General features: G+C 46.6%; 1 protein-coding gene across 7 annotated transcripts in view; it reads left to right on the top strand.

Annotated features, from left to right (window-relative positions):
• The window catches only part of PHKA2 (phosphorylase kinase regulatory subunit alpha 2), a 91,725-nt gene that overhangs the window by 47,270 nt on the left and 25,298 nt on the right, over positions 1-19,157 (top strand). For all 7 annotated transcript variants that reach the window (XR_010154899.1, XR_010154898.1, XM_016943186.4 and 4 more), the window contains 9 exons: positions 1,314-1,409; positions 5,730-5,837; positions 8,172-8,250; positions 10,891-11,025; positions 11,704-11,813; positions 12,956-13,100; positions 13,349-13,427; positions 17,241-17,410; positions 18,591-18,764. Coding sequence is in view for 5 of the 7 variants with exons in the window: in XM_016943186.4 (XP_016798675.2) it covers positions 1,314-1,409; positions 5,730-5,837; positions 8,172-8,250; positions 10,891-11,025; positions 11,704-11,813; positions 12,956-13,100; positions 13,349-13,427; positions 17,241-17,410; positions 18,591-18,764 (1,096 nt within the window). In the remaining 2 variants the exon portion in view is untranslated. The remainder of the gene's footprint in view (positions 1-1,313; positions 1,410-5,729; positions 5,838-8,171; positions 8,251-10,890; positions 11,026-11,703; positions 11,814-12,955; positions 13,101-13,348; positions 13,428-17,240; positions 17,411-18,590; positions 18,765-19,157) is intronic.

The following is a 19,157-nucleotide window of genomic DNA, read 5'->3' as shown; positions in this document are numbered from 1 at the left end:
CACTATGTTGTATCTCCCCCTTACCTGTCAAAGGACCCTGGTAGAGGCCATCTCTCTCCAGTTCACGGGTATAGTCCCTGTGCCTAGTGCATAGTATGTGCTCAGTAAACATTTACTGATGCAACTCTCATTTGTTCATGACCTATCTCTTTAGCTTCTACTTGGTACCATGCTCTGTGCTGAGCCCTGAGCATACTTTGTTGAACAGAACCGACCTGTCTTTGTGAAGGTTACATGAGTGACTGACATCGCAGATGCTTTGCCATTTTTTCAACTGGTTCTGATCACATGTTTGGTGGGGGTGGGGATGAGCAATCAGAGATTCATTTTAGCTCTTGACAGCTCTCCTGCTCAGGAATGCTGGGGGGCTTCAGAACCAGCAGTCAGCTGGAAATGTTAATATTTCCCCACTGTTGATGCTTTCTCTTAGGCTTCAGTGATTATCTTAGGTTTTCTGTCATTTTATCCCAGAATTGAAAGATCTCAAAAGAATTGACTTAGAATTTCAGTTGTGAATAGGCTTAACAATGATGGGGGGAAGAAAACTCAGGAGAGGAAAATGACTGTGTTTAGCATCTTGTTGATTAAGCTTCATGGAATCTACTACCCTTCTACACCTTTGCTGTCACTCACACTTGTTGCCCAATGACATTTTTAATATGGGGTCAACTTTTTTAGCGCCCACACATGAGTGAGAACATGTGGCATCTTTCTGTGCCTGGCTTATTTCACTTAACACACTGACCTCCAATTCCATCCATGTTACTACAAATGACAGAATGTTATTCTTTTTTTATGGCTGAATAGTAATGAATGCCTCTTAAGTGGAAAACTTACCAAGAGGTGGAAATGGGTACACTGCTTAAGATATAGCTTCCCCCACAAGAAGTTTATAATCCGGTTACTGAGACAAAATTTAAATATATGAGGGGTTAAGAATGAAATAATTACATGATGAGTTAAAGACAGAACAGGAAAGACATCTGATACACAGTGTAGATATGACTACTAGAGGAATTTTGAGGAAGAAACAGCTACTGTATGATGGGTGCTCTGTCTCTCTTTCTGGAAGCAAGACAGGCAGGGCTGAGCTTAGATACACTCCTGAGAGGAATAGCCAATCGTGTTTAGCTCCTCCTAACACTGTAAGTGTGCCTCCTGCACTCCTGGAGCTGAGGGTATTTGTGCATTTCTTTGCCTTGTGTCTGAACTCTAATCTGTTGCCATGAGAGCTTTTTTTCTATGTTGCACCGCTGTTACAGCAGTCATGACCAGACCTCCTTCCTGCCATGGATGATGGGGCTGTTTTCCAGGTCCAAGAATACCGAGAGGCCCTGGAGGGAATACTCATCAGAGGCAAGAATGGGATCCGCCTGGTGCCTGAACTCTACGCTGTCCCGCCTAACAAGGTAACCCAGTGGCAGAGGGCCCTTTGCACCGCTTATCTAGAAATAAGTGACTCATTGCTTGGCCTGTTGGTATTCTTTATCCCCTTTTTCGAACTAATGAACACTTTTTCTCCAAACATGGTTTCAAAAGCCTTAGGTAGGCTGGGCGCGGTGGCTCACGCCTGTAATCCCAGCACTTTGGGAGGCTGAGGCGGGTGGATTACTTGTGGTCAGGAGTTTGAGACCAGCCTGGCTGACATGGCAAAACCCCATCTCTACTAAAAAAAAAAAAAAAATACAAAAATTAGCCAGGCATGGTGGCACATGCCTGCAGTCCCAGCTACTCGGGAGGCTGAGGCAGGAGAATTGCTTGAACCTGGGAGGTGGAGGTTGCAATGAGCCGAGATCACACCACTGCACTTTAGCCTGGGCTACAGAACGAGACTCCATCTCAAAAAAAAAAAAAAAAGCCTTAGGTAGTGTTCCTGTCTATCCCAAGGAATCATGACTTTGGAAAAATATGTGGAACATGCTTGACCATGGGTATCCTGGGGAGGCAGCAGTTGAAGACCTTCTAATGATACCTGTCCCTCCCCGAACCCTGACACAGGCTCTCTAAAGAGTGTAAACCCATTGTGCACTGTGTTCTTACACACTTCCACAGACGAAGGCCAATGTACAGGGGTATTGAGAATCTCTTCCTTTGATTCAAGCAGTTTGCAAGCTAGAGTTTGAGTAATCACTTAGAAGCCATTCTGCATCAGGGAGAGAAAAACAGTCCAGTTCCAAGAAAATGCCCAAACATAGTTTTATTCTATCAAGTTTCCTAAATTGGGTCATGATGGACCTATTATCTTGGCAGGAAGATTTGTCTGTCAATATCTCATGGTTAGAAGAAGAATTCTTGGTTCCTGGCTGTCCCTTGGATGCTTTTGGTGCCTCAGGGCTTGATTATTGTGTTTGTGGGATGAAAAGGCCTTCAGAGGACCGTGTCTTCCCCAAAATTGCCAGGGCCTGGAGGAGGTCGTAAGCCAGCAGAGGCCTGGCATATGGCAACTTGGGTTTAGGTGTTCTGTGGTTCAATCAGGCCCCCACACACATGGCCACAGGACTGGCAGGGCCTTTTAAAGTGTCTGCCTCAGCTCAGAGAGGCTGTGGAACCTGTCAGAGCTCACACAGCACTGGGCTCCGCCCTGGGGCCAGACCCCAGGTTCAGGGCCTTGCTGCCACCCCACACTGCCTCCTAATGGGTGGTACATTTCTGTGTGATGGAAGCATCTACACAGTGGATGCTCTCACTAGGCTTCTGAAAGCAATAGTATAGTGGACTTCTTTACTTTTCCATAGAATATAAATTTTAAAGCAGTCTGATACTTGATCCTTATGGCAGAAAAGGTACCACTGTGTATCACTTTGAGCCTTATTTTCATCTAAAAGGAACTATTACGTGTTAGATCACTGAACCAGTTAAACCAAGTAGAAAATCAAAGGAAGGAGTTTCCGTGAGAAGTAGAATGTGCCATTGCCGGAAGCATTCAGTTTTTTGCATTTATATCAGCCCATCTTGTTCACTGGGCCCCTTGAGGTGGCTGCTTGCTCCAGGTGGGCTCACCAAGCCCCACCAGCCTGGACCCTTAGCCCTGAGCTCCGGAATGTTGATGGCCCCTCATCCCAACATGAACCGACAGCCCACATCATCCAAGCTCTCTCAGGACTGATTTTGTTCCAGGGTTAAGGGCCAGACTTTGGAGAGGAACTAGTCTTCCCTCACTCTGCAGATCAGTCTACGGAGCCTGCTAGGGCTGTGTTCCTTCTAAGTGTCCTCAGCCTAGATCCCCTGCAAATAAATGTATTCCTTTTAGTACGCGTGCTGCGGTATGTGGGTTGGGGCAGGGCTGGCAGTGGGGGCTGGGTTACCTTCCAGCAGCTACACGTTCATATCCCCCTTCAGGTCGCTCCTTTCCCAGTACTGAGGCATTCGGGAAAACCGAATTGGTAATGAGAGGTAATTTGGAACCTGGAAGCAGAGCAAGGGAAAATAAGTGCCTTCAGGGGTATTTTACTTATTCTATGGTAGAGAAGAGCCGTCCAGTTCTACTAGAGGGCACGTTTTACTGACTATAGTAAATGCCAGGTGTTAAGAGCTACGCTTTTCTTTCTTTCTGATGAACAGTGCTGACTACACATTGTAAAAAATTACTCTGTGACTTTCTGTCTTCTAAACTCCACACTGACCTTTGGGTTTCTGCTTGTCATTACAATGTCCTCAGCATGTTTACACTGGTGTGCTAGGCACTGATTTTGCACACTCTTTGACACTGATTGCATTTTGTGTTGGCTCCTTCCAGATGACAGCTGGGAAGGTTTATCAGTCACATCAATAACATGTAGAGACCACCAGGAAGGATTTCTGCACACAGGGCCACCACAGGCCCATGTGGCACCTGTGTGCAAATTAGATAAAAGGCCTCATCAGGGTAGCCGCAGCCCTGGGCCAGGGTGGCATGCAGCTTGGATGTGAGCCCCACTCATTTCCTCAGCCGGATGTGCTTGTGCAGGGCACCATAAGGCCCTCTGTGGACAGCTGGAGACCAATGAAAGTGTACCCGCAAACATGGATTGAGCAGCCACTCCGTGCCAGGCACCAGGCTAGCTACTGGGGCACAAGGGTGGCTACAGCGCCAGCTCTGTCCCTGTGAGCTTGCAGGTTAGCAGGGGCCAGACGAGCTGGTCCATGAGATGGAGGGCAGTGGCAGCAGCAAAAGCATAGCACCTTTGAGGACCTGTGGGCAGTTCGGAAGGACCGGTGTGCAGAGAGGCAGAGGGGGATGCCTCCATGCGGGGCAGGAGGTGGCTCATGGGTGGGAGGAGTGCAAAGCCAGGCTGTCTTGTAAACTGGACACCTTGTCTGCTCTCTGTTGAATATTTCTCATTCTACATCTCTGCAGTCTTTTTTTTTTTTTTTTTTTTTTTTTGAGACAGAGTCTCACTCTGTCACCCAGGCTGGAGTGCATTGGCACAATCTTGTCTCACTGCAACCTCTGCCTCTCAGGTTCACGTGATTCTCCTGCCTCAGCCTCCTGAGTAGCTGGGATTACAGGCATTTGCCACCATGCCTGACTAATTTTTGTATTTTTAGTAGAGACAGGGTTTCGCTGTGTTGGCCAGACTGGTCTCGAACTCCTGGCCTCAGGTGATCTGCCCACCTCAGCCTCCCAAAGTGCTGGGATTACAGGCGTGAGCCACCATGCCTGACCTTTCAGTCTTTCTTAACACGACTTACATTTCAAATAGTTTTAACATACTACCTGATTATCATACAAGTAATTCTGTGCACGACAAAACATCTAGGATTCTGTAGAAAGAAGAAAACGTTATCTCTAATTCTACCACCCAAAGATTATGACATTTTGGAGAATCTCCTTCCACACTATTGTCCTATTGGATTATTTGATTACTAATGACATTTAATTCTGTTCAGTTCATGCACTAAAGTTTTTCTTATTGAAAAAATTTTAAATTTTACTAAATATGTTAATAACATCATTGATTAATCTGCAAGCAGAAGATGAGTCTCCTCATGGTGTGATGTTCCCCTTGGGAGAAGGATGTTTCCTATTTCCTTTGGTTGACTTATGTTTTCTGGAAGACAAAAGCGGTCACTGACATTACCCCCAACCAATGATGTGATGACTGAAATGTCAAAGTCCAGCATGGAGTTTAAAAGAGAGAAAGTTGCAGACTAGCCTACAATGCGCAGCCAGCCCTGTCCTCCAGAAAGAACACCAAAGTTTATTTTGCTGAGACAGAAGCCCCCCCAGTGGGTTCAGCTTTTTGAGGCCCTGAAGGAGGGGTTACAGGCTAGTAGTCCAAGTGTTTTTCCTCGGTAAATAGTGCCACCTTCTGGCAATTCTCTTGCATTAGGCGCACAGTTTATAAACCCCTAGGGATGGCTCCAGCGATGCACCGCCACAGCTGGAGGCTGATGTTTTCCATCATTTCACCCATCATGCAGCCAATTGTAAGCATGAGCCATGAGAGTTCTCATGGCCGGAGCTGTGCACAAAGCAGGCAGGCCAGGCATCCGGTGCTCGTGGCCTTGCGTGTGCCTGCAGGAAGAGTGCTTGTCCAGAACCAGGCCGCGATTTGACTTCCACCTCCGCTGCTTTGTAGCCTTGCAGCCCCGAGGAAGGGGCTTGCTCCCCAGCCTCCTGGCACCTGCACAGAATTGGCCTGGAGGATGAGTACCATTTCATAAATCCTCAGTGCATTCCCCATGGTCAGGTATCATGGCCATTTTATCCTCTGACTTTCTGACTTTGGATTTGTCTCTCTTTCCAGGTAGATGAAGAGTACAAGAATCCTCACACAGTAGACCGAGTTCCTATGGGGAAGGTGCCTCATCTGTGGGGCCAATCCTTGTACATCCTCAGCTCGCTGTTGGCAGAGGTAGGGGCTTAGTGGCCTCACAGACTGGAAACCATGTGATTGGAGGTTCAGGGAACCCCAGAAGGGCATAGGGACTCTCTGCCAGGCGTGCGTGTGGATGTCTTTTGCATCTTCATTCGTTTAAGGTCAACTGGACCGTGTTGGCTCCGGGGCTTGACTCTCAGCCTTGTGTGTCCATATTTCCATTAAACCAGCTCAGGTCCATGAGGGCCCAGCACTCCCCATCACCCCCTGCCAGCATTCTTCCTCTGTGGCTAGAATCTGTTCCAGTTGATGGTCAGAGGAGCTGGAAGTTTCTGGGCCAGGATTGTTAGCACATCTGATCCTAGAAGATACAAGATTTGGGAAATGACTAGATTGGCCCCTAGGTGCCCCTGCCCCGGTCCTAGGAGCAGGAAGCACAAGGACCACAGATCTCTACAGAAAGAGGTGGGGGGCCGGATTTTCTCTGGTGAATTTTGTGTCAGGTGTTGCCCCGGACAACCCGCAGCACCCTTCCTTCTGCAGACAACTGCCTCTTGACACCTTTCTTTTTGTTCACCATTGACTTGTCCCCAGGCTTTTGTTTTAATATGCAAATACTTTGGAGCCGCCTCAAATGAATCCCCCACTCCTCAGTATGAGTGACCTTATCAGATGGGCTGTCATTCCTGAGAGGGTCCTGCCCAGCTGAGTGCTTCGGCTGGACCCCGGGGAGGCAGGGAGGGGAAGGAGCCCAGGGAAGGGCTGAGGGGCTGCCAGGCTCTAGAAAAGGCAGAAGGGGTGGTGGGTCAGCATGCCACCGGGTTCCTAGAGTGTTGAAGCCCACGATGAAAGATACCACCGTGGAAGCAGCCCTCAGGAACTCTACCTGCCAAGCTGAAGCAGTTGTTGTACAGGTACCTCAAGACTCCCCAGTGTCATGGTCATGTCCTTGGAGTAGGGGCTGTGTCTTCCACTCCTGTCTTTATTAGTAGGGAAAACGCATATATCTCCTTTGAAAGCCAGCCCTGTCTCTTACTAGTTCTCTGACCCCGGGCAGGTCTCTAATCTCTGGGCTTCGGTTTCCTCATCTGTAAAATGAAAAGGATGGACTTGATCATCTCTACCTTCCAGCTCTGATTTCTGTATCAGTGAGATGGGAAATGAGTAACTCCCCTCCCCTGCTTTCTCCTCTCTGATGTAAAGGCTTTTCTCTGGGCCCAGCGCTAGGTCCAGTTCCTCCTCAGAACTCCCAGAACACCTTGATCCTCTCTCTCGGGGTTCGTATCATTTGTAGAAAGTGCAAGGAGGTGCATATTCAAAGAGAATACTTTGCAAGGGAGTGGGGTTGTGGGGGCCAAGTCCCCACTCAGCCACTTCCCTTGGGTCATTATCTTGGTTTCCCCACCTGTACAGTGGTGATGGTGGTAGTGTGGGGGCCAAGGTGTTCTCCTAAAGGTCTGATGAAAAATCACTGACATGAGGCAGATTGATTAATAAGAAAAAAGGGCATGCAGATATACTTAACATGTATACAGGGGAGCCTTCAGAATGAATACCCCAAGATCTAGGGGAAATTTTCTGTTTTTATGCATAGTTTCAACAAAATATGGACAGCTGTGTAGAAATGTGATTAGACAAAAGGGGCCTGATGAATGCTAATGGACCAAGTGGGGAAACCCAGCGAGGCCTTTCTGTGCAGCGCTCTTTCCTTCTGAGTGTGGGGCAGGTCCCTCCCTAGAGCGGGGCCCTTATGACCTGCAGCCAAACAAGGTAGGTGAGGGAATTTTTTATCGCCAGTTTTTACAGAGAATATTTGTAGGTTTTGTGGCTGGCTTTGGGGAAAAGGGATTCTGGTTTCTATGCCCACCTTGGGGAAGAAGAATTCTAGTTTCTGTGGCGCCTCCAGAAGAATGGACTGAGAGAGAGAGGCAGGAGAAGGTCAGAGGAAAACTTATGCTTCTGAGGCTGCTGCTGAGGTCTTTGTTTTGGGGGTGTTGTTTTCTGAGCCCCAAAAGTAGTGCCTACCTGTCAGGAGGCATAAATATGACAGTGCACATACAGTGGCTCAACACAATGCCTGGCATGTTACTGTGAGCTCAGAAAGTATTGGTTATCATTCTTTTTGCTCATACAAGATGGTGGCATATTCGACGAGCCCTAGAGAGCTAGGTGCAAAAATGTAATACGTTTATCAGTGGCAATTTGAATGATGTTACTCTGTTTCACAGAAAATAAGCATTTGACTCGAAAAATATAAAGAAAAAAGTCTTGAATATGTTGAGCCCCAAAATATTTCATTTTCACACTTCAGTTTAAGATGAAATTTTAGTTAATCAATATTTCATAGTGTTAATGCTCCTCTTTTCATAGGGATTCCTTGCCACTGGTGAAATCGATCCCTTAAATAGAAGATTTTCCACTTCAGTCAAACCTGATGTTGTAGTACAAGGTTTGTGAGCGTGTTTACTGTTCATATTTAACTTTGTAAAACCAATGTTATTTTAATTCAAATTGTTGCCTAGTTTCTTATTTAATTTTTTTAAAGTGTGTATGTGCCTATGCTTTAGCATGTAGCAGTTGTGTGAGATGCCTTATATAACTCAGTGGCTTCCAAAGGCAACAGAATTCTTCCCAACCACAAAATGACTTTCTACAAAGCAATTGTTGTCTTGAATATAAACCTTGATTGCAACTGGGGCACAAGTGATTCGTTGCGCGTCATTTATCATCATTGTTATTCTTTGAAAAATAGAGCCTAAGCCTGGTGAAAACTCAGAACCCAACTGAGGGTCATTCATTCCTCCCTTGGAGTCCTGACATCTTTCCGCCTTTCACCTGTGTCCACCTTTCCTCTCCCTCCTCTCCAGCCAGCCCTTCTTCTGGAGAGGGGCGAGACCAGCCCAGGCTGCTGCTGCCCTCCGCCTAGCCAAGTGATTTCACCCTTCTGTGCCTCAGGGTCATCAGGACTTGAGCTCCCTGACTGGGGCTTCCTAAGATGTACTGAGGCTGCAGTGGGAAAGCGCTTGGTGTAGTGCCTGGCCTGTGGTGTGCACCCGGGTGGAGCAGTTCTCTTCCTACCTTCCTTCTTAGGGAGGACCTCCTGGCAGTCCAGTAACATTCTCTGTGCCCCATAGAGCACACCAGCTAATGTCATAGCATGTTGTGTGTACACCATATTGCCCCTGAGACTGTACACTTCTTAATGACAAGGCCTATATCATTCTTGCAGTTTCTATGTTGATTGGCACATACGCACCCATACGTTGAAAACAGTGATTGAACAAATGATAAGCATTTCTCTGTAGCCACTGGCTCATTTTGCTTCGGGGGCTCATGCTGTGGTGAGATGAGCTGATATCACCCAGTCAATAGAGCCATGAGATACACCTGTCACAGCATTCTGATTAGGTAAAGTTTGAGATGATGATCATCATCTCCACCTTACACACGAGGCTTAGAAGTTAACCCACTCCCTCAAGGACCCACAGCTGGCAGCTGCAGGTGTGAATCCATTCCTGACTTCCAGGTGGACTGATCCAGCTGGACTCATTGTCCCTGCGCTAAGCCAGAGCATGTCCTGCTAATTAGTCCCTTGAATCTATTAAGACCGTTTTTCCACCTGCAGGCTGGGACACTTTGATGGGTGTTGACCAGCATTTGTTTAATAGAACAGTGTAGAAATTCCCAGAAGGTCAGGCACAGAGTAGGGGAAGTGCAGTTTCGGAAACTTAGCCACATCCAGCTGCACAGATCATGAGGCTCCCAGGTCTCCCCCAAAACCACTGCACTAAAGGAGTTACTCCTACAGAGAGTGGCTGCTGGGGTTTTGATAAATGTGGAGTCATGCCTGTCATTGGAAGCTTTAGAAGAGACAGGTGTTAAGGAAAGCCACCTAGCCAGCCCTGCATGGCTGATGTTCCCATTTGCTGAGGGCCTAGGAGATTAGGTTTCAGTCCACGTGCAGCTGTAACTGGCCAGTTGAGCATGCAAGGCTTCCCTGGGGGCTTGTTGTGAAGGTCAGATGAGATAATGGATATTAAAATACTTGAAAAGGCATCAAGTGCTGTGTAAATATAAAGAGGTGACACTCAACTCTCAACTGCATGTATATGTATTGTACATTCCGGCCCCACTAGCCTGTGAGTACAATGATTGTACTTAACAGTAGCCAATCCTGCGCTGCCCTGAGCCTCTCCAGCTCCCAGGGGGCTCGGCCGCAGCTGGACATGGCACCAACCTCTCTCCCTGTGGCCGTGCTCCCCTTTTCCAGTCCCATCCCTGTACTCCTTCCCTTTGCCAAAGCACTGTCCCTTCTCAGAAAGGCCAGCGGTACTAGTACAGCAGGTGCAGCCTAGCCGATCCCGGGTTGTCCCCGGTGATGGCCTCCCTCCTCCATGGGCCCCCAGGTCCCAGGCACAATCAGCTCCCTGCCTGCTGGAGAGCCAGATGCCCAGCCTCTCCCACCAGAGATGGGGCCCAGGCCAGCCCTGGGGTGCTTTTTCCCCACCGGTGGGGCCCTGTGCGGGGGTTCTGAATGGGCCAGGCTGCTCCACTACCGCCAGCATCCCCACTCACAGACCTACTTTGCTTTCTCTAGAGGGAAGGATGTCCCCTCAGAACATCCCCTGCCAGCAGGCGCCCCCATCCTACTCTTCTTTCCCCCGTCCTTTGGGAGCAGGGGCACAGGCTTCTGGCATCCCCCAAGTGGAGCTGTTTCCACTCCTGACCCTGCACAAAAAGGGACACCAGGCAGGTTTAGAATAGATGCAGACCCAGAGGGAGGCAAGACATTACTTGAGACGGGGCAATTTGGCTTGGGACTTATTGAGGACAATTTCTAGAAGTCTTCTATCAGACTATCTTGCACAATGAAGGCACTTGATAAATAGGCGTTGAGGTTGTTGAGGGGTGGCAAGGACAGAATGGGGAGGAGCAGCAGGACGAACACTGTCATTTCCAAAGCCAGTCATTGCATGGAAGAGCATGCTGATGTGTATGTCACCAGGCAGAAGAGGGCAGTAAGGAACACGTGTCCACGTGAAGAGACAAGAGTCATGAGCTAACGCTCATTCTGTGTTCTTGTTCACAGTTACTGTTTTGGCAGAAAACAATCACATTAAGGACTTATTGAGGAAACACGGGGTGAACGTCCAGAGTATCGCGGACATTCATCCAATTCAAGTCCAGCCGGGCCGGATTCTTAGTCACATATATGCCAAGCTTGGTAGGTTTGGGGAAATTACCTGGGCCTTTTTGGCATGGGGGCATCTCGGTTCTAGATTTGGGGTCTGAGGGAGACTGTGATATACGTAAGTTCTAAAGACTTGGACAAAACACTAAAGCAGGCGGTTCCACCGCTTCGATGTGAAGAGGAACGGGCAAACCAGCACGTTCTCACACCCGTTCAGTGGGCACCATCACAGGTGGCCAAGCATTCGCCGGATCTGTTGTAAAGTAAGGAGCCACCTTGAAAAATTTACAATTGGAAAAGTCATTTGTGTCTTGATAATGCTTCTCATGTTTACCTTTAGTATCAGAAAATGCTCATTTACACATTAAAATGGGAGGAGGTTCTCTATGCTTTTTCTACAATCTGACTTTGTTTACTATTATGGCTCAATACTAAGTAAATCGAAAGTAAATGTTCTATAGTCCTTTTAGTAGTTTTATTCCATGCAGTTCCAACCGGGTACTGTTCATATACATTCATGAAAAGAAGGGGGCGGGATTTGTTTTAATATTCAGCTTCGTGCCATTTTAAAGAAGGATGATGGCAGTAGAAGAACCAAGCCCCAAATGGGTTGTCTAATCTAGAAATAAGCTCAGTCTTAGCCTGAGTTGCCTGGATTACTTGTTAACCGTATTTCCTCTAACTCCAATTTCTCTTTTACTTCTCAAACAGGACGGAATAAGAATATGAATTTGAGTGGGCGACCGTATCGACATATTGGTGTCCTTGGAACCTCTAAACTATATGTGATTAGGAACCAAATCTTTACTTTTACACCCCAGGTGAGGAGAGCAGGCCAACGAGCATCTTTTTTTTAAGTTCTCTTTGCTGTCTGGTAAGCTTTTCTCCTGTGAATATGACAGAATTCTGCATGCATAGGTTCAAATAGAGACATATGAAATGATACCAAGAGCCTAGTACAAGTCTGCCTGTAGTAGGTGCTCGGTAAATGCTTTTTGAGACAGGCGTGCCATCACTTCCAGTCATGAATACTAGTGAAATTCAGACTGCTTTAGAAGTTTGCTGTTGACATGTCACTTGACTCACAGCCCTTGTGCCCCTAATCACAATCATCTCTGACCCTTGTGCAAGCTGTCATCAGACCCTCTGTGTAACACACAGCCAGGCTGATTTTCTGGCCACACCCTCGCTTACCGGGATACTGAATGTACTCATGGAACTTACTGGAGAGCTTTGGTTTCCAAAGAAAACTAGTCCTGTGGAAGTACATTGAAAATGTTTTTCACCCATTTGGGCAGCTAGAAAGACCAACAGTGGGATCGCTTTGGCAGCGCAGGGCACAACCCCCGCTTACCTGGGCACAGGGTTGGTCATGGGGTCTTGGGTCAAGCTGCTCTTTCATCCTAGCCCCTGCTGCTCACAGAAATCTTGCGAGCTATTTCCCTTAGTAGCAAATTTCAGTCCAGAGTTGAGCATGCACTAGTCCAGAGGCCAAGAGAACAATTTGATTTGTTCTCAACATCAGGCAGCAGTGTCTTTAGTTGACATTAACCAAAGCCATCAATCAGGTAAACAGAGTGTCCACCTCTCACCTGCTCACAGTGCCCCCACTTGGAAAGCATCTTCGAACCCATAGCCCTGGAAGGATCAGGAATTAAGGAGTTATTGATTTGCTTTCAGAGACAGCAGTGTTGGGCAAGTTGCTTAAATCCCCATCTGAGGAGCTGGAAATAAATCTAGCAGTGCACCTTTCCCTTCCACCCTACAGCGACAGCTCCCGGGCAGGCAGCAGACTGATTTGTCTGATCTTGAGCAGGGCAGCCCCATGACTGGGTGGATTGAAACCAGTACTGAGCCTCTTGCCTGGCAATAAAACCCCAGGATTAGTGCTGACCTGAGTTGTCAGCTGGTGTTTCCAGGTAAAGAAAGGGTGGCCGTTTACCCAGCCTCCTCTGACTTTCAGTTCACCGACCAGCATCACTTCTACCTGGCCCTCGACAATGAGATGATCGTGGAGATGCTAAGGATCGAGCTGGCCTACCTGTGCACCTGCTGGAGGATGACGGGCAGACCCACACTCACCTTCCCCATCAGTCGCACCATGCTCAGTAACTCCAGGGATTTCAGCAGGCTCCCTCCTGCCCCAGGGGTGGTTTGGGCTCTTACAAATGTTTAAAATGGCTCCCATGGCCAGAACTAAGCACTGAAGGGGCTTCTTAGCAGTTTGATTTCTTATCTCGGGAATCTTCTATGCCAGAAATATTTTAATTAGATGGTGTTGATGAAAATGTTTCAGTGCATAACAGGGAAAAAAAGTCTGCCCAGACTAAACTAATTCATCACTTTTTTTCCTTAGCAAATGATGGCTCAGACATTCATTCTGCTGTGCTCTCCACAATTAGAAAACTAGAGGATGGATATTTTGGAGGAGCCAGGTAATTTGTGATTTTTTTAAAAAATATAAGAGTAGCACCGACCTTTCTTAAAGTCCTTTGCTGCCCTTGTCCCATTTTTCATATTAATTGTTGAACCTAAAAGCATGCAGTTTTAGAGTAAGCAGGAAGGTAACACTTCTCTAATCCAGTTGCCCGTGTGAAACTTGGCTCATCTCTGAAACAGCACTCGGCTGATATCTTTTAAGCTTTACAGGCACCAGGAGGCCTCGGACATAGGGAGGTGAACCATCAAGTCCCTCTGAAACATCTGTTCTTCTTGGAACGCATGTATGGAATTCTGTGTATATTTCTGTTAAAAGGTGTGGAAGAAAATACTCTGCCTGGGATCCTGCAGGTGCCCAGTAAATGCTCCTTGCACCAACTTGAATATGCTATCACCTTAAGATTCATTTGCAGGACTTGGCAAATTCCTTAGAGCCCTCACAGCAGAGCACCTGAATGAGTCTGTGTAGGTCACTGGCCCCTCACCCTCTGTGGAATGAGCCCCCTTCTGGTTTACAGGCCCCAAGTAGGGCAGACGCACCCAGGTATTATGCTTAAGCACCTTGAGTGATAGAGGGCTTGCCCTCCAGAAATACCCCTTCCATTTTTGTGCCCTCTACTGTCACAAGGCAGAGGTCTTCTCTGTAGTGTCTATTCTCTCATCTTCTTCCATCCCCTAGGATATACCAGAAGGGCCCCAAGAGAATGCTGTGGACCAGGCATGGTGGCTCACACTATAATCCCAGCACTTTGGGAGGCTGAGGCAGGCAGATCACCTGAGGTCAGAAGTTTGAGACCAGCCTGGCAAAACCCTGTCTCTATTGAAAATACAAAAATTAGCCAGGCATGGTGGTGCACGCCTGTAGTCCCAGCCATTTGGGAGGCTGAGGCAGGAGAATCGCTTGAACTTAGGAGGTAGAGGCTGCAGTGAGCCAAGATCATACCACTGCACTCCAGCCTGGGTAACAGAATGAGACTCCGTCTCAAAAAAAAAAAAAAAAAAGGAGAATCTCACTGTGTAGCTCAGCCCTGGTGTAGCCTTTCCAGGGCTCAGGGAGGCTTCTGTTTGGTCCCTGATGGAATTCCAGTTGCTAAAACTTTTGGAGTTGAAGTCACCCTTTCTTCTCACATCCTCTCACCCCAGGGACACTCCTACCACAGCAAAGTCACTGTCGTTTTTTTAAAATTATGGTAATTTACCTATAACATTACCTTAACCATTTGTAAGTGTATAGTTCAGTAGTGTTAAGTACATTCACATTGTTGTGCAACCAATCTCCAGAACTCTTTTCATTTTGCAACAAGTAAAACTGTACACCCATTAATAGCAACTCTACTTCCCCCTCCTCCCAGCCCCTAGCAACCAGCAGCCTTTCTGTCTCCATGAGTTTGACTGCTCCAGATAGCTCATATAAGTGGCATCATACAACATTTATCATTTTGTGACTGGCTCATTTCACATGATGTCCCCAAAGTTAAGTCCCTGTTATTTCTAACCCTGGCCTTGAGCGATTTGAAGAGCCCGCTGAGGTTGGTCCTTTTGCCCACAGAGCTTCTTGCAGGTTTTGCTGTAGACTTGAAGTGGCCCTTGATCCAAGCTTCTCCTGGCCTTTCTCGCGAGACTGTCCCCAGTGTTTTGCTGTATACACTTCCAGGACTAGTGCCATACCAGCAATCTGCATCCACTTTTGCACATTTTACCTCCAATTTGCTTCAGTTACCACCTGGTGCATGGCATCGTAACTGAGAGAGAATACCAAAGGCCTATAATTAACCATTTTGCAAAATAATTTTTTTTTTTTTGAAACGGAGTTTCACTCTTGTTGCCCAGGCTGGAGTGCAGTGGCACAATCTCGGCTCACTGCAACCTCCACCCCCCAGGTTCAAGCAATTCTCCTGCCTCGGCCTCCCAGGTAGCTGGGATCACAGGCATGTGCCACCACACCTGGCTAATTTTGTATTTTTAGTAGAGACGGGGTTTCACCATGTTGGCCAGGCTGGTCTCAAACTCCTGACCTCAGGTGATCCACCTGCCTCAGCCTCCCAAAGTGCTGGGATTACAGGTGTGAGCTACTGTGCCCAGCCGCAAAATAAATCCTTTTATTGAGATCTAATCATTGTAAAAAGGAAATTGTCTGCAGTTCACTGAGCACTGGCCGTGTATTCAATGTGTTGTCTCATTGAGGCTTCACTTTCCGACTTGGGGTGAATTCCCATTTCATAGACAAGGAGCTGTAGACTCAGAGAGCCATTGGCAGAAGAGGAATAGGTGCAGCAGCTCTGTGTGAACCCAGAACCCGGCCTCTAAGCCCTGGTGCTGAGCTGGATGAGGGCTTATTGGTGTCAGGAGGGCCCCTTGGTTATAGACCATGGCAGATGATTCAGAGAGCCTTAGAAGAGACTGGAATGCCTAGGCTACTTCTGCTCAGTTCATGATCATTAAGAGCTTTATAAATAAAATTAATATAGTTATAATTTAGTATATGATTTATAGATTACATATAGGAGTTATAACTATGTAACACAGTGTTATAAAAATTATATTGCAAAGATAATTAAGTTCTTGATAAGTTGAGTCACAGTTTTGGCTTTTCCTCTATTTCTGAGGGTTGTTGTTGTTTTTCTTTTGAGACGGAGTCTCTGTCGCCCAGGCTGGAGTACAGTGGCGCGATCTCGGCTCACTGCAACCTCCACCTCCCAGGTTCAAGCAATTCTGTCTCAGCCTCTCAAGTACCTGGGATTACAGATGCCTGCCACCACACCCTGCTAATTTTTGTATTTTTAGTAGAGAGGGGTTTCACCATGTTGGCCAGGGTGGTCTCAAACTCCTGAGCTCAGGTGATCCACCTGCCTTGGCCTCCCAAAGTGCTGGGATTGCAAGCATAAACCATGGTGCCCAGCCTATTTCTGAGGGTTTTTTAAAAGCTGAACTCACCCTACATACCCACTGGATCCACTTGGGGGGGTGCTCAATTAAAGGAAGGCTTTTCTTTCCCTCGGGCTGTCATTCTGGTTATAGCCCTTTTGAGGCTGAAGCTCTGGCACCTCTGATACTATTGCATTACATATGCCTCAATTGACTCTTTAAACGTTTCTCAGCCTTTTCAACTAAATCCCAATCTGGTGCTGATAACTCTGAGGGAGGGATCCATTGCTTTCTGCTCCCCCGGTGTAACCTTTTAAGAATGTTTTCTTCTGTACATGCAAATCACTCCCAGCGTGTGGGGTTGGACCTGCAGAACCTCAGGCCCCAGGCTGCCAAACCCAGCGTCCAGGTTTCAGTGGAACTGTGCCCAGCCTAAGGTGATAGGGCCACTCAGGGCTTCTGCTCCAGTCTGGGGATGGCTTCCATCATAGCACCCCTGTCCCTGTGTGACAGTGTTTCGTAGTAGGGACTCATAAATAATGGAACGAGTGTGCCCAGAGAATCACTGCTTCTGGGCCAGTCGTTTTGGGGGAAAAAACAAAACAAAAACATGGGTTGGTTCTGTTTAAAAGTAGTTTGCGCAATATATTTTGTCAAACTGTTGGTTGGTTCAGTAAAATAGAGTCGTATTTGTGTTGGGTTGGGAGTAAGAAGTCAGTGTGATTCATTTGGCTTTTAATATGCTGTGCGCGTTCACTTCATACTTGCTATTGAATTTTTGTTTGAATGTCTTGGCTGACCGCTTATATGGGGCAATCTGCAGAGTGATATATGTATTGATTCTGGCAGAAGCACCACATGGTTGTGCAAAAGTCTCTCAGTGATTCATAGTGGAAGGTTATCCACACACTACCTGTGTCCCTAACACGGTGTCTTCTTGGCAGAGTAAAATTAGGGAACCTTTCGGAATTTCTCACCACATCGTTCTACACATATCTGACTTTTCTGGATCCAGACTGTGATGAGAAGTTGTTTGACAATGCCAGCGAAGGGACTTTCAGTCCTGATAGTGATTCAGATTTGGTAGGATATCCGGAAGACACCTGTAATCAAGGTACAGCTTGGAATGCTTTTGTGGGTAGTTCGCTGAATTTATTTAAACTTTAGCATTGTGATAAAATTGCCCTAAGACTCAAATATAGACAATGATTGATAATTAAAAACAAGGAAAAACAAAAAAGAGGCTTCTGAAACTTGCATATATTAAAATGAATAAAATGCCAGTTTAAAAACCAAAACTGCAAATGATGTCCTTGAAAGTGGGGCATTTTTAAACCTAGAAGGACAAAGAGTTTCAGGAATGGGGACTTTTTTTCTTTTTTTTCTTCTCTCTCTCTGTTTTTGTTGTTGTTGTTGTTGTTGTTGTTGTTTGTTTTTGAGACAGGGTCTTGCTCTGTTGCCCAGGCTGGAGTGCAGTGGCATGATCATGGCTCACTGCAGCCTCGACCTCCTGGGCTCAAGCAATCCTCCCACCTCAGCCTCCCAAGTGGCTAAGACTATAGGCCTACAGGGAAGCACCACCATACCCAGCTAATTCTTTTATATTTTATAGAGATGGGGTCTCCTTATGTTGCCCTGGCTGGTCTTGAACTCCTGGGCTCAACTGATCAGCCTGCCTCGTCCTCCCAAAGTGCTGGGATTACAGGCATGAGCCACCGTGGCTGGCCAGGAATGGGGACTTTGCACAGAATACATACATTCTGAAGACAGAAACATACTGCTTGAATTTTCAAAGGAGTGGTAGAATGATCTAGGTTTGGTTGGATATGAGTGATGAAACCCTATGTATGTAACATTTCTCAGTCTGAATAAGGTTTTGAGGTGATCTGTTTTTCACTTTTAGATAGTAGTTGGAATTAGGGCCGGGAGTTCCATAAGGCTTAGCTCACTCATGACAAATTAAAACAAAAAGCCCAGACTTCGGCTGCTATCCTTCAGGCTGTCTTACATATTATTCAGTTCATCTTGGGAGGACGAGATGTAACACTATCTTGACCGGTAGTTTTTTTTTCCTGGGATAAAGTTTTTCCAAACAGCAAATTTCTACACACATACATTATCTCTGTAAATCTCTTCTTACTCTTCAGGGGTGAGTGGGAGTGCAAATATCGATATCTCAGTGTTGTCATCTGCTAAGCCTACTCAGTGCTGCTTGCTACCCATGGTCACTATTGTGTAGTCATATTTCTACAGCTTGGTTTCATTGGCTCTTTTTCTTGCTTGTCCAATTACAGAAAGCCAAGACGAACTTGACCATTATATCAACCACCTTCTGCAAAGCACATCGTTGAGGTCCTATCTGCCTCCTCTTTGTAAGAACACAGAAGACCGCCATGTCTTCAGTGCTATCCACTCCACGCGGGACATACTTTCTGTGATGGCAAAAGCAAAGGGTTTGGAAGTTCCATGTATGTTATTAACTCTTTTCTGCCTGTTAAAATACCTTCTTTTATCAAAGTAATGCAGGGACATAATTTAAAAGCCAAAGAATCCTAGAAGACAACAAAATGCCCCCCACGTGCTTCTACTTAGAGGTAACCACTTTCAACTCTTTTAGCTCTTTCTTCTGGTATGTACATATCTCCATATTTCTCAAATAATGTGTACATACTGCTGTCTTCACATGCATTGACTTGATTCGGTACTTGTTGACTTTCGATTAAGTGGGTAAGGATCTGGCTGTCTTAAATCACCACTCCTCTGCTTCACTCCCCCTAACCCACCAAGGGGTTAAAGTTTAGTTAAATCAGTATTCACTCTTTATATCATTGTATGTACACAAATATTTCCAACTGAGCATT

The sequence above is a fragment of the Pan troglodytes genome, chromosome X (genome assembly GCF_028858775.2).
Source record: "Pan troglodytes isolate AG18354 chromosome X, NHGRI_mPanTro3-v2.0_pri, whole genome shotgun sequence".
Taxonomy (NCBI): Eukaryota; Metazoa; Chordata; class Mammalia; order Primates; family Hominidae; genus Pan; species Pan troglodytes.
Note: the sequence above shows the minus strand (reverse complement) of the source record. Positions and strands in the feature narration are given on the sequence as shown.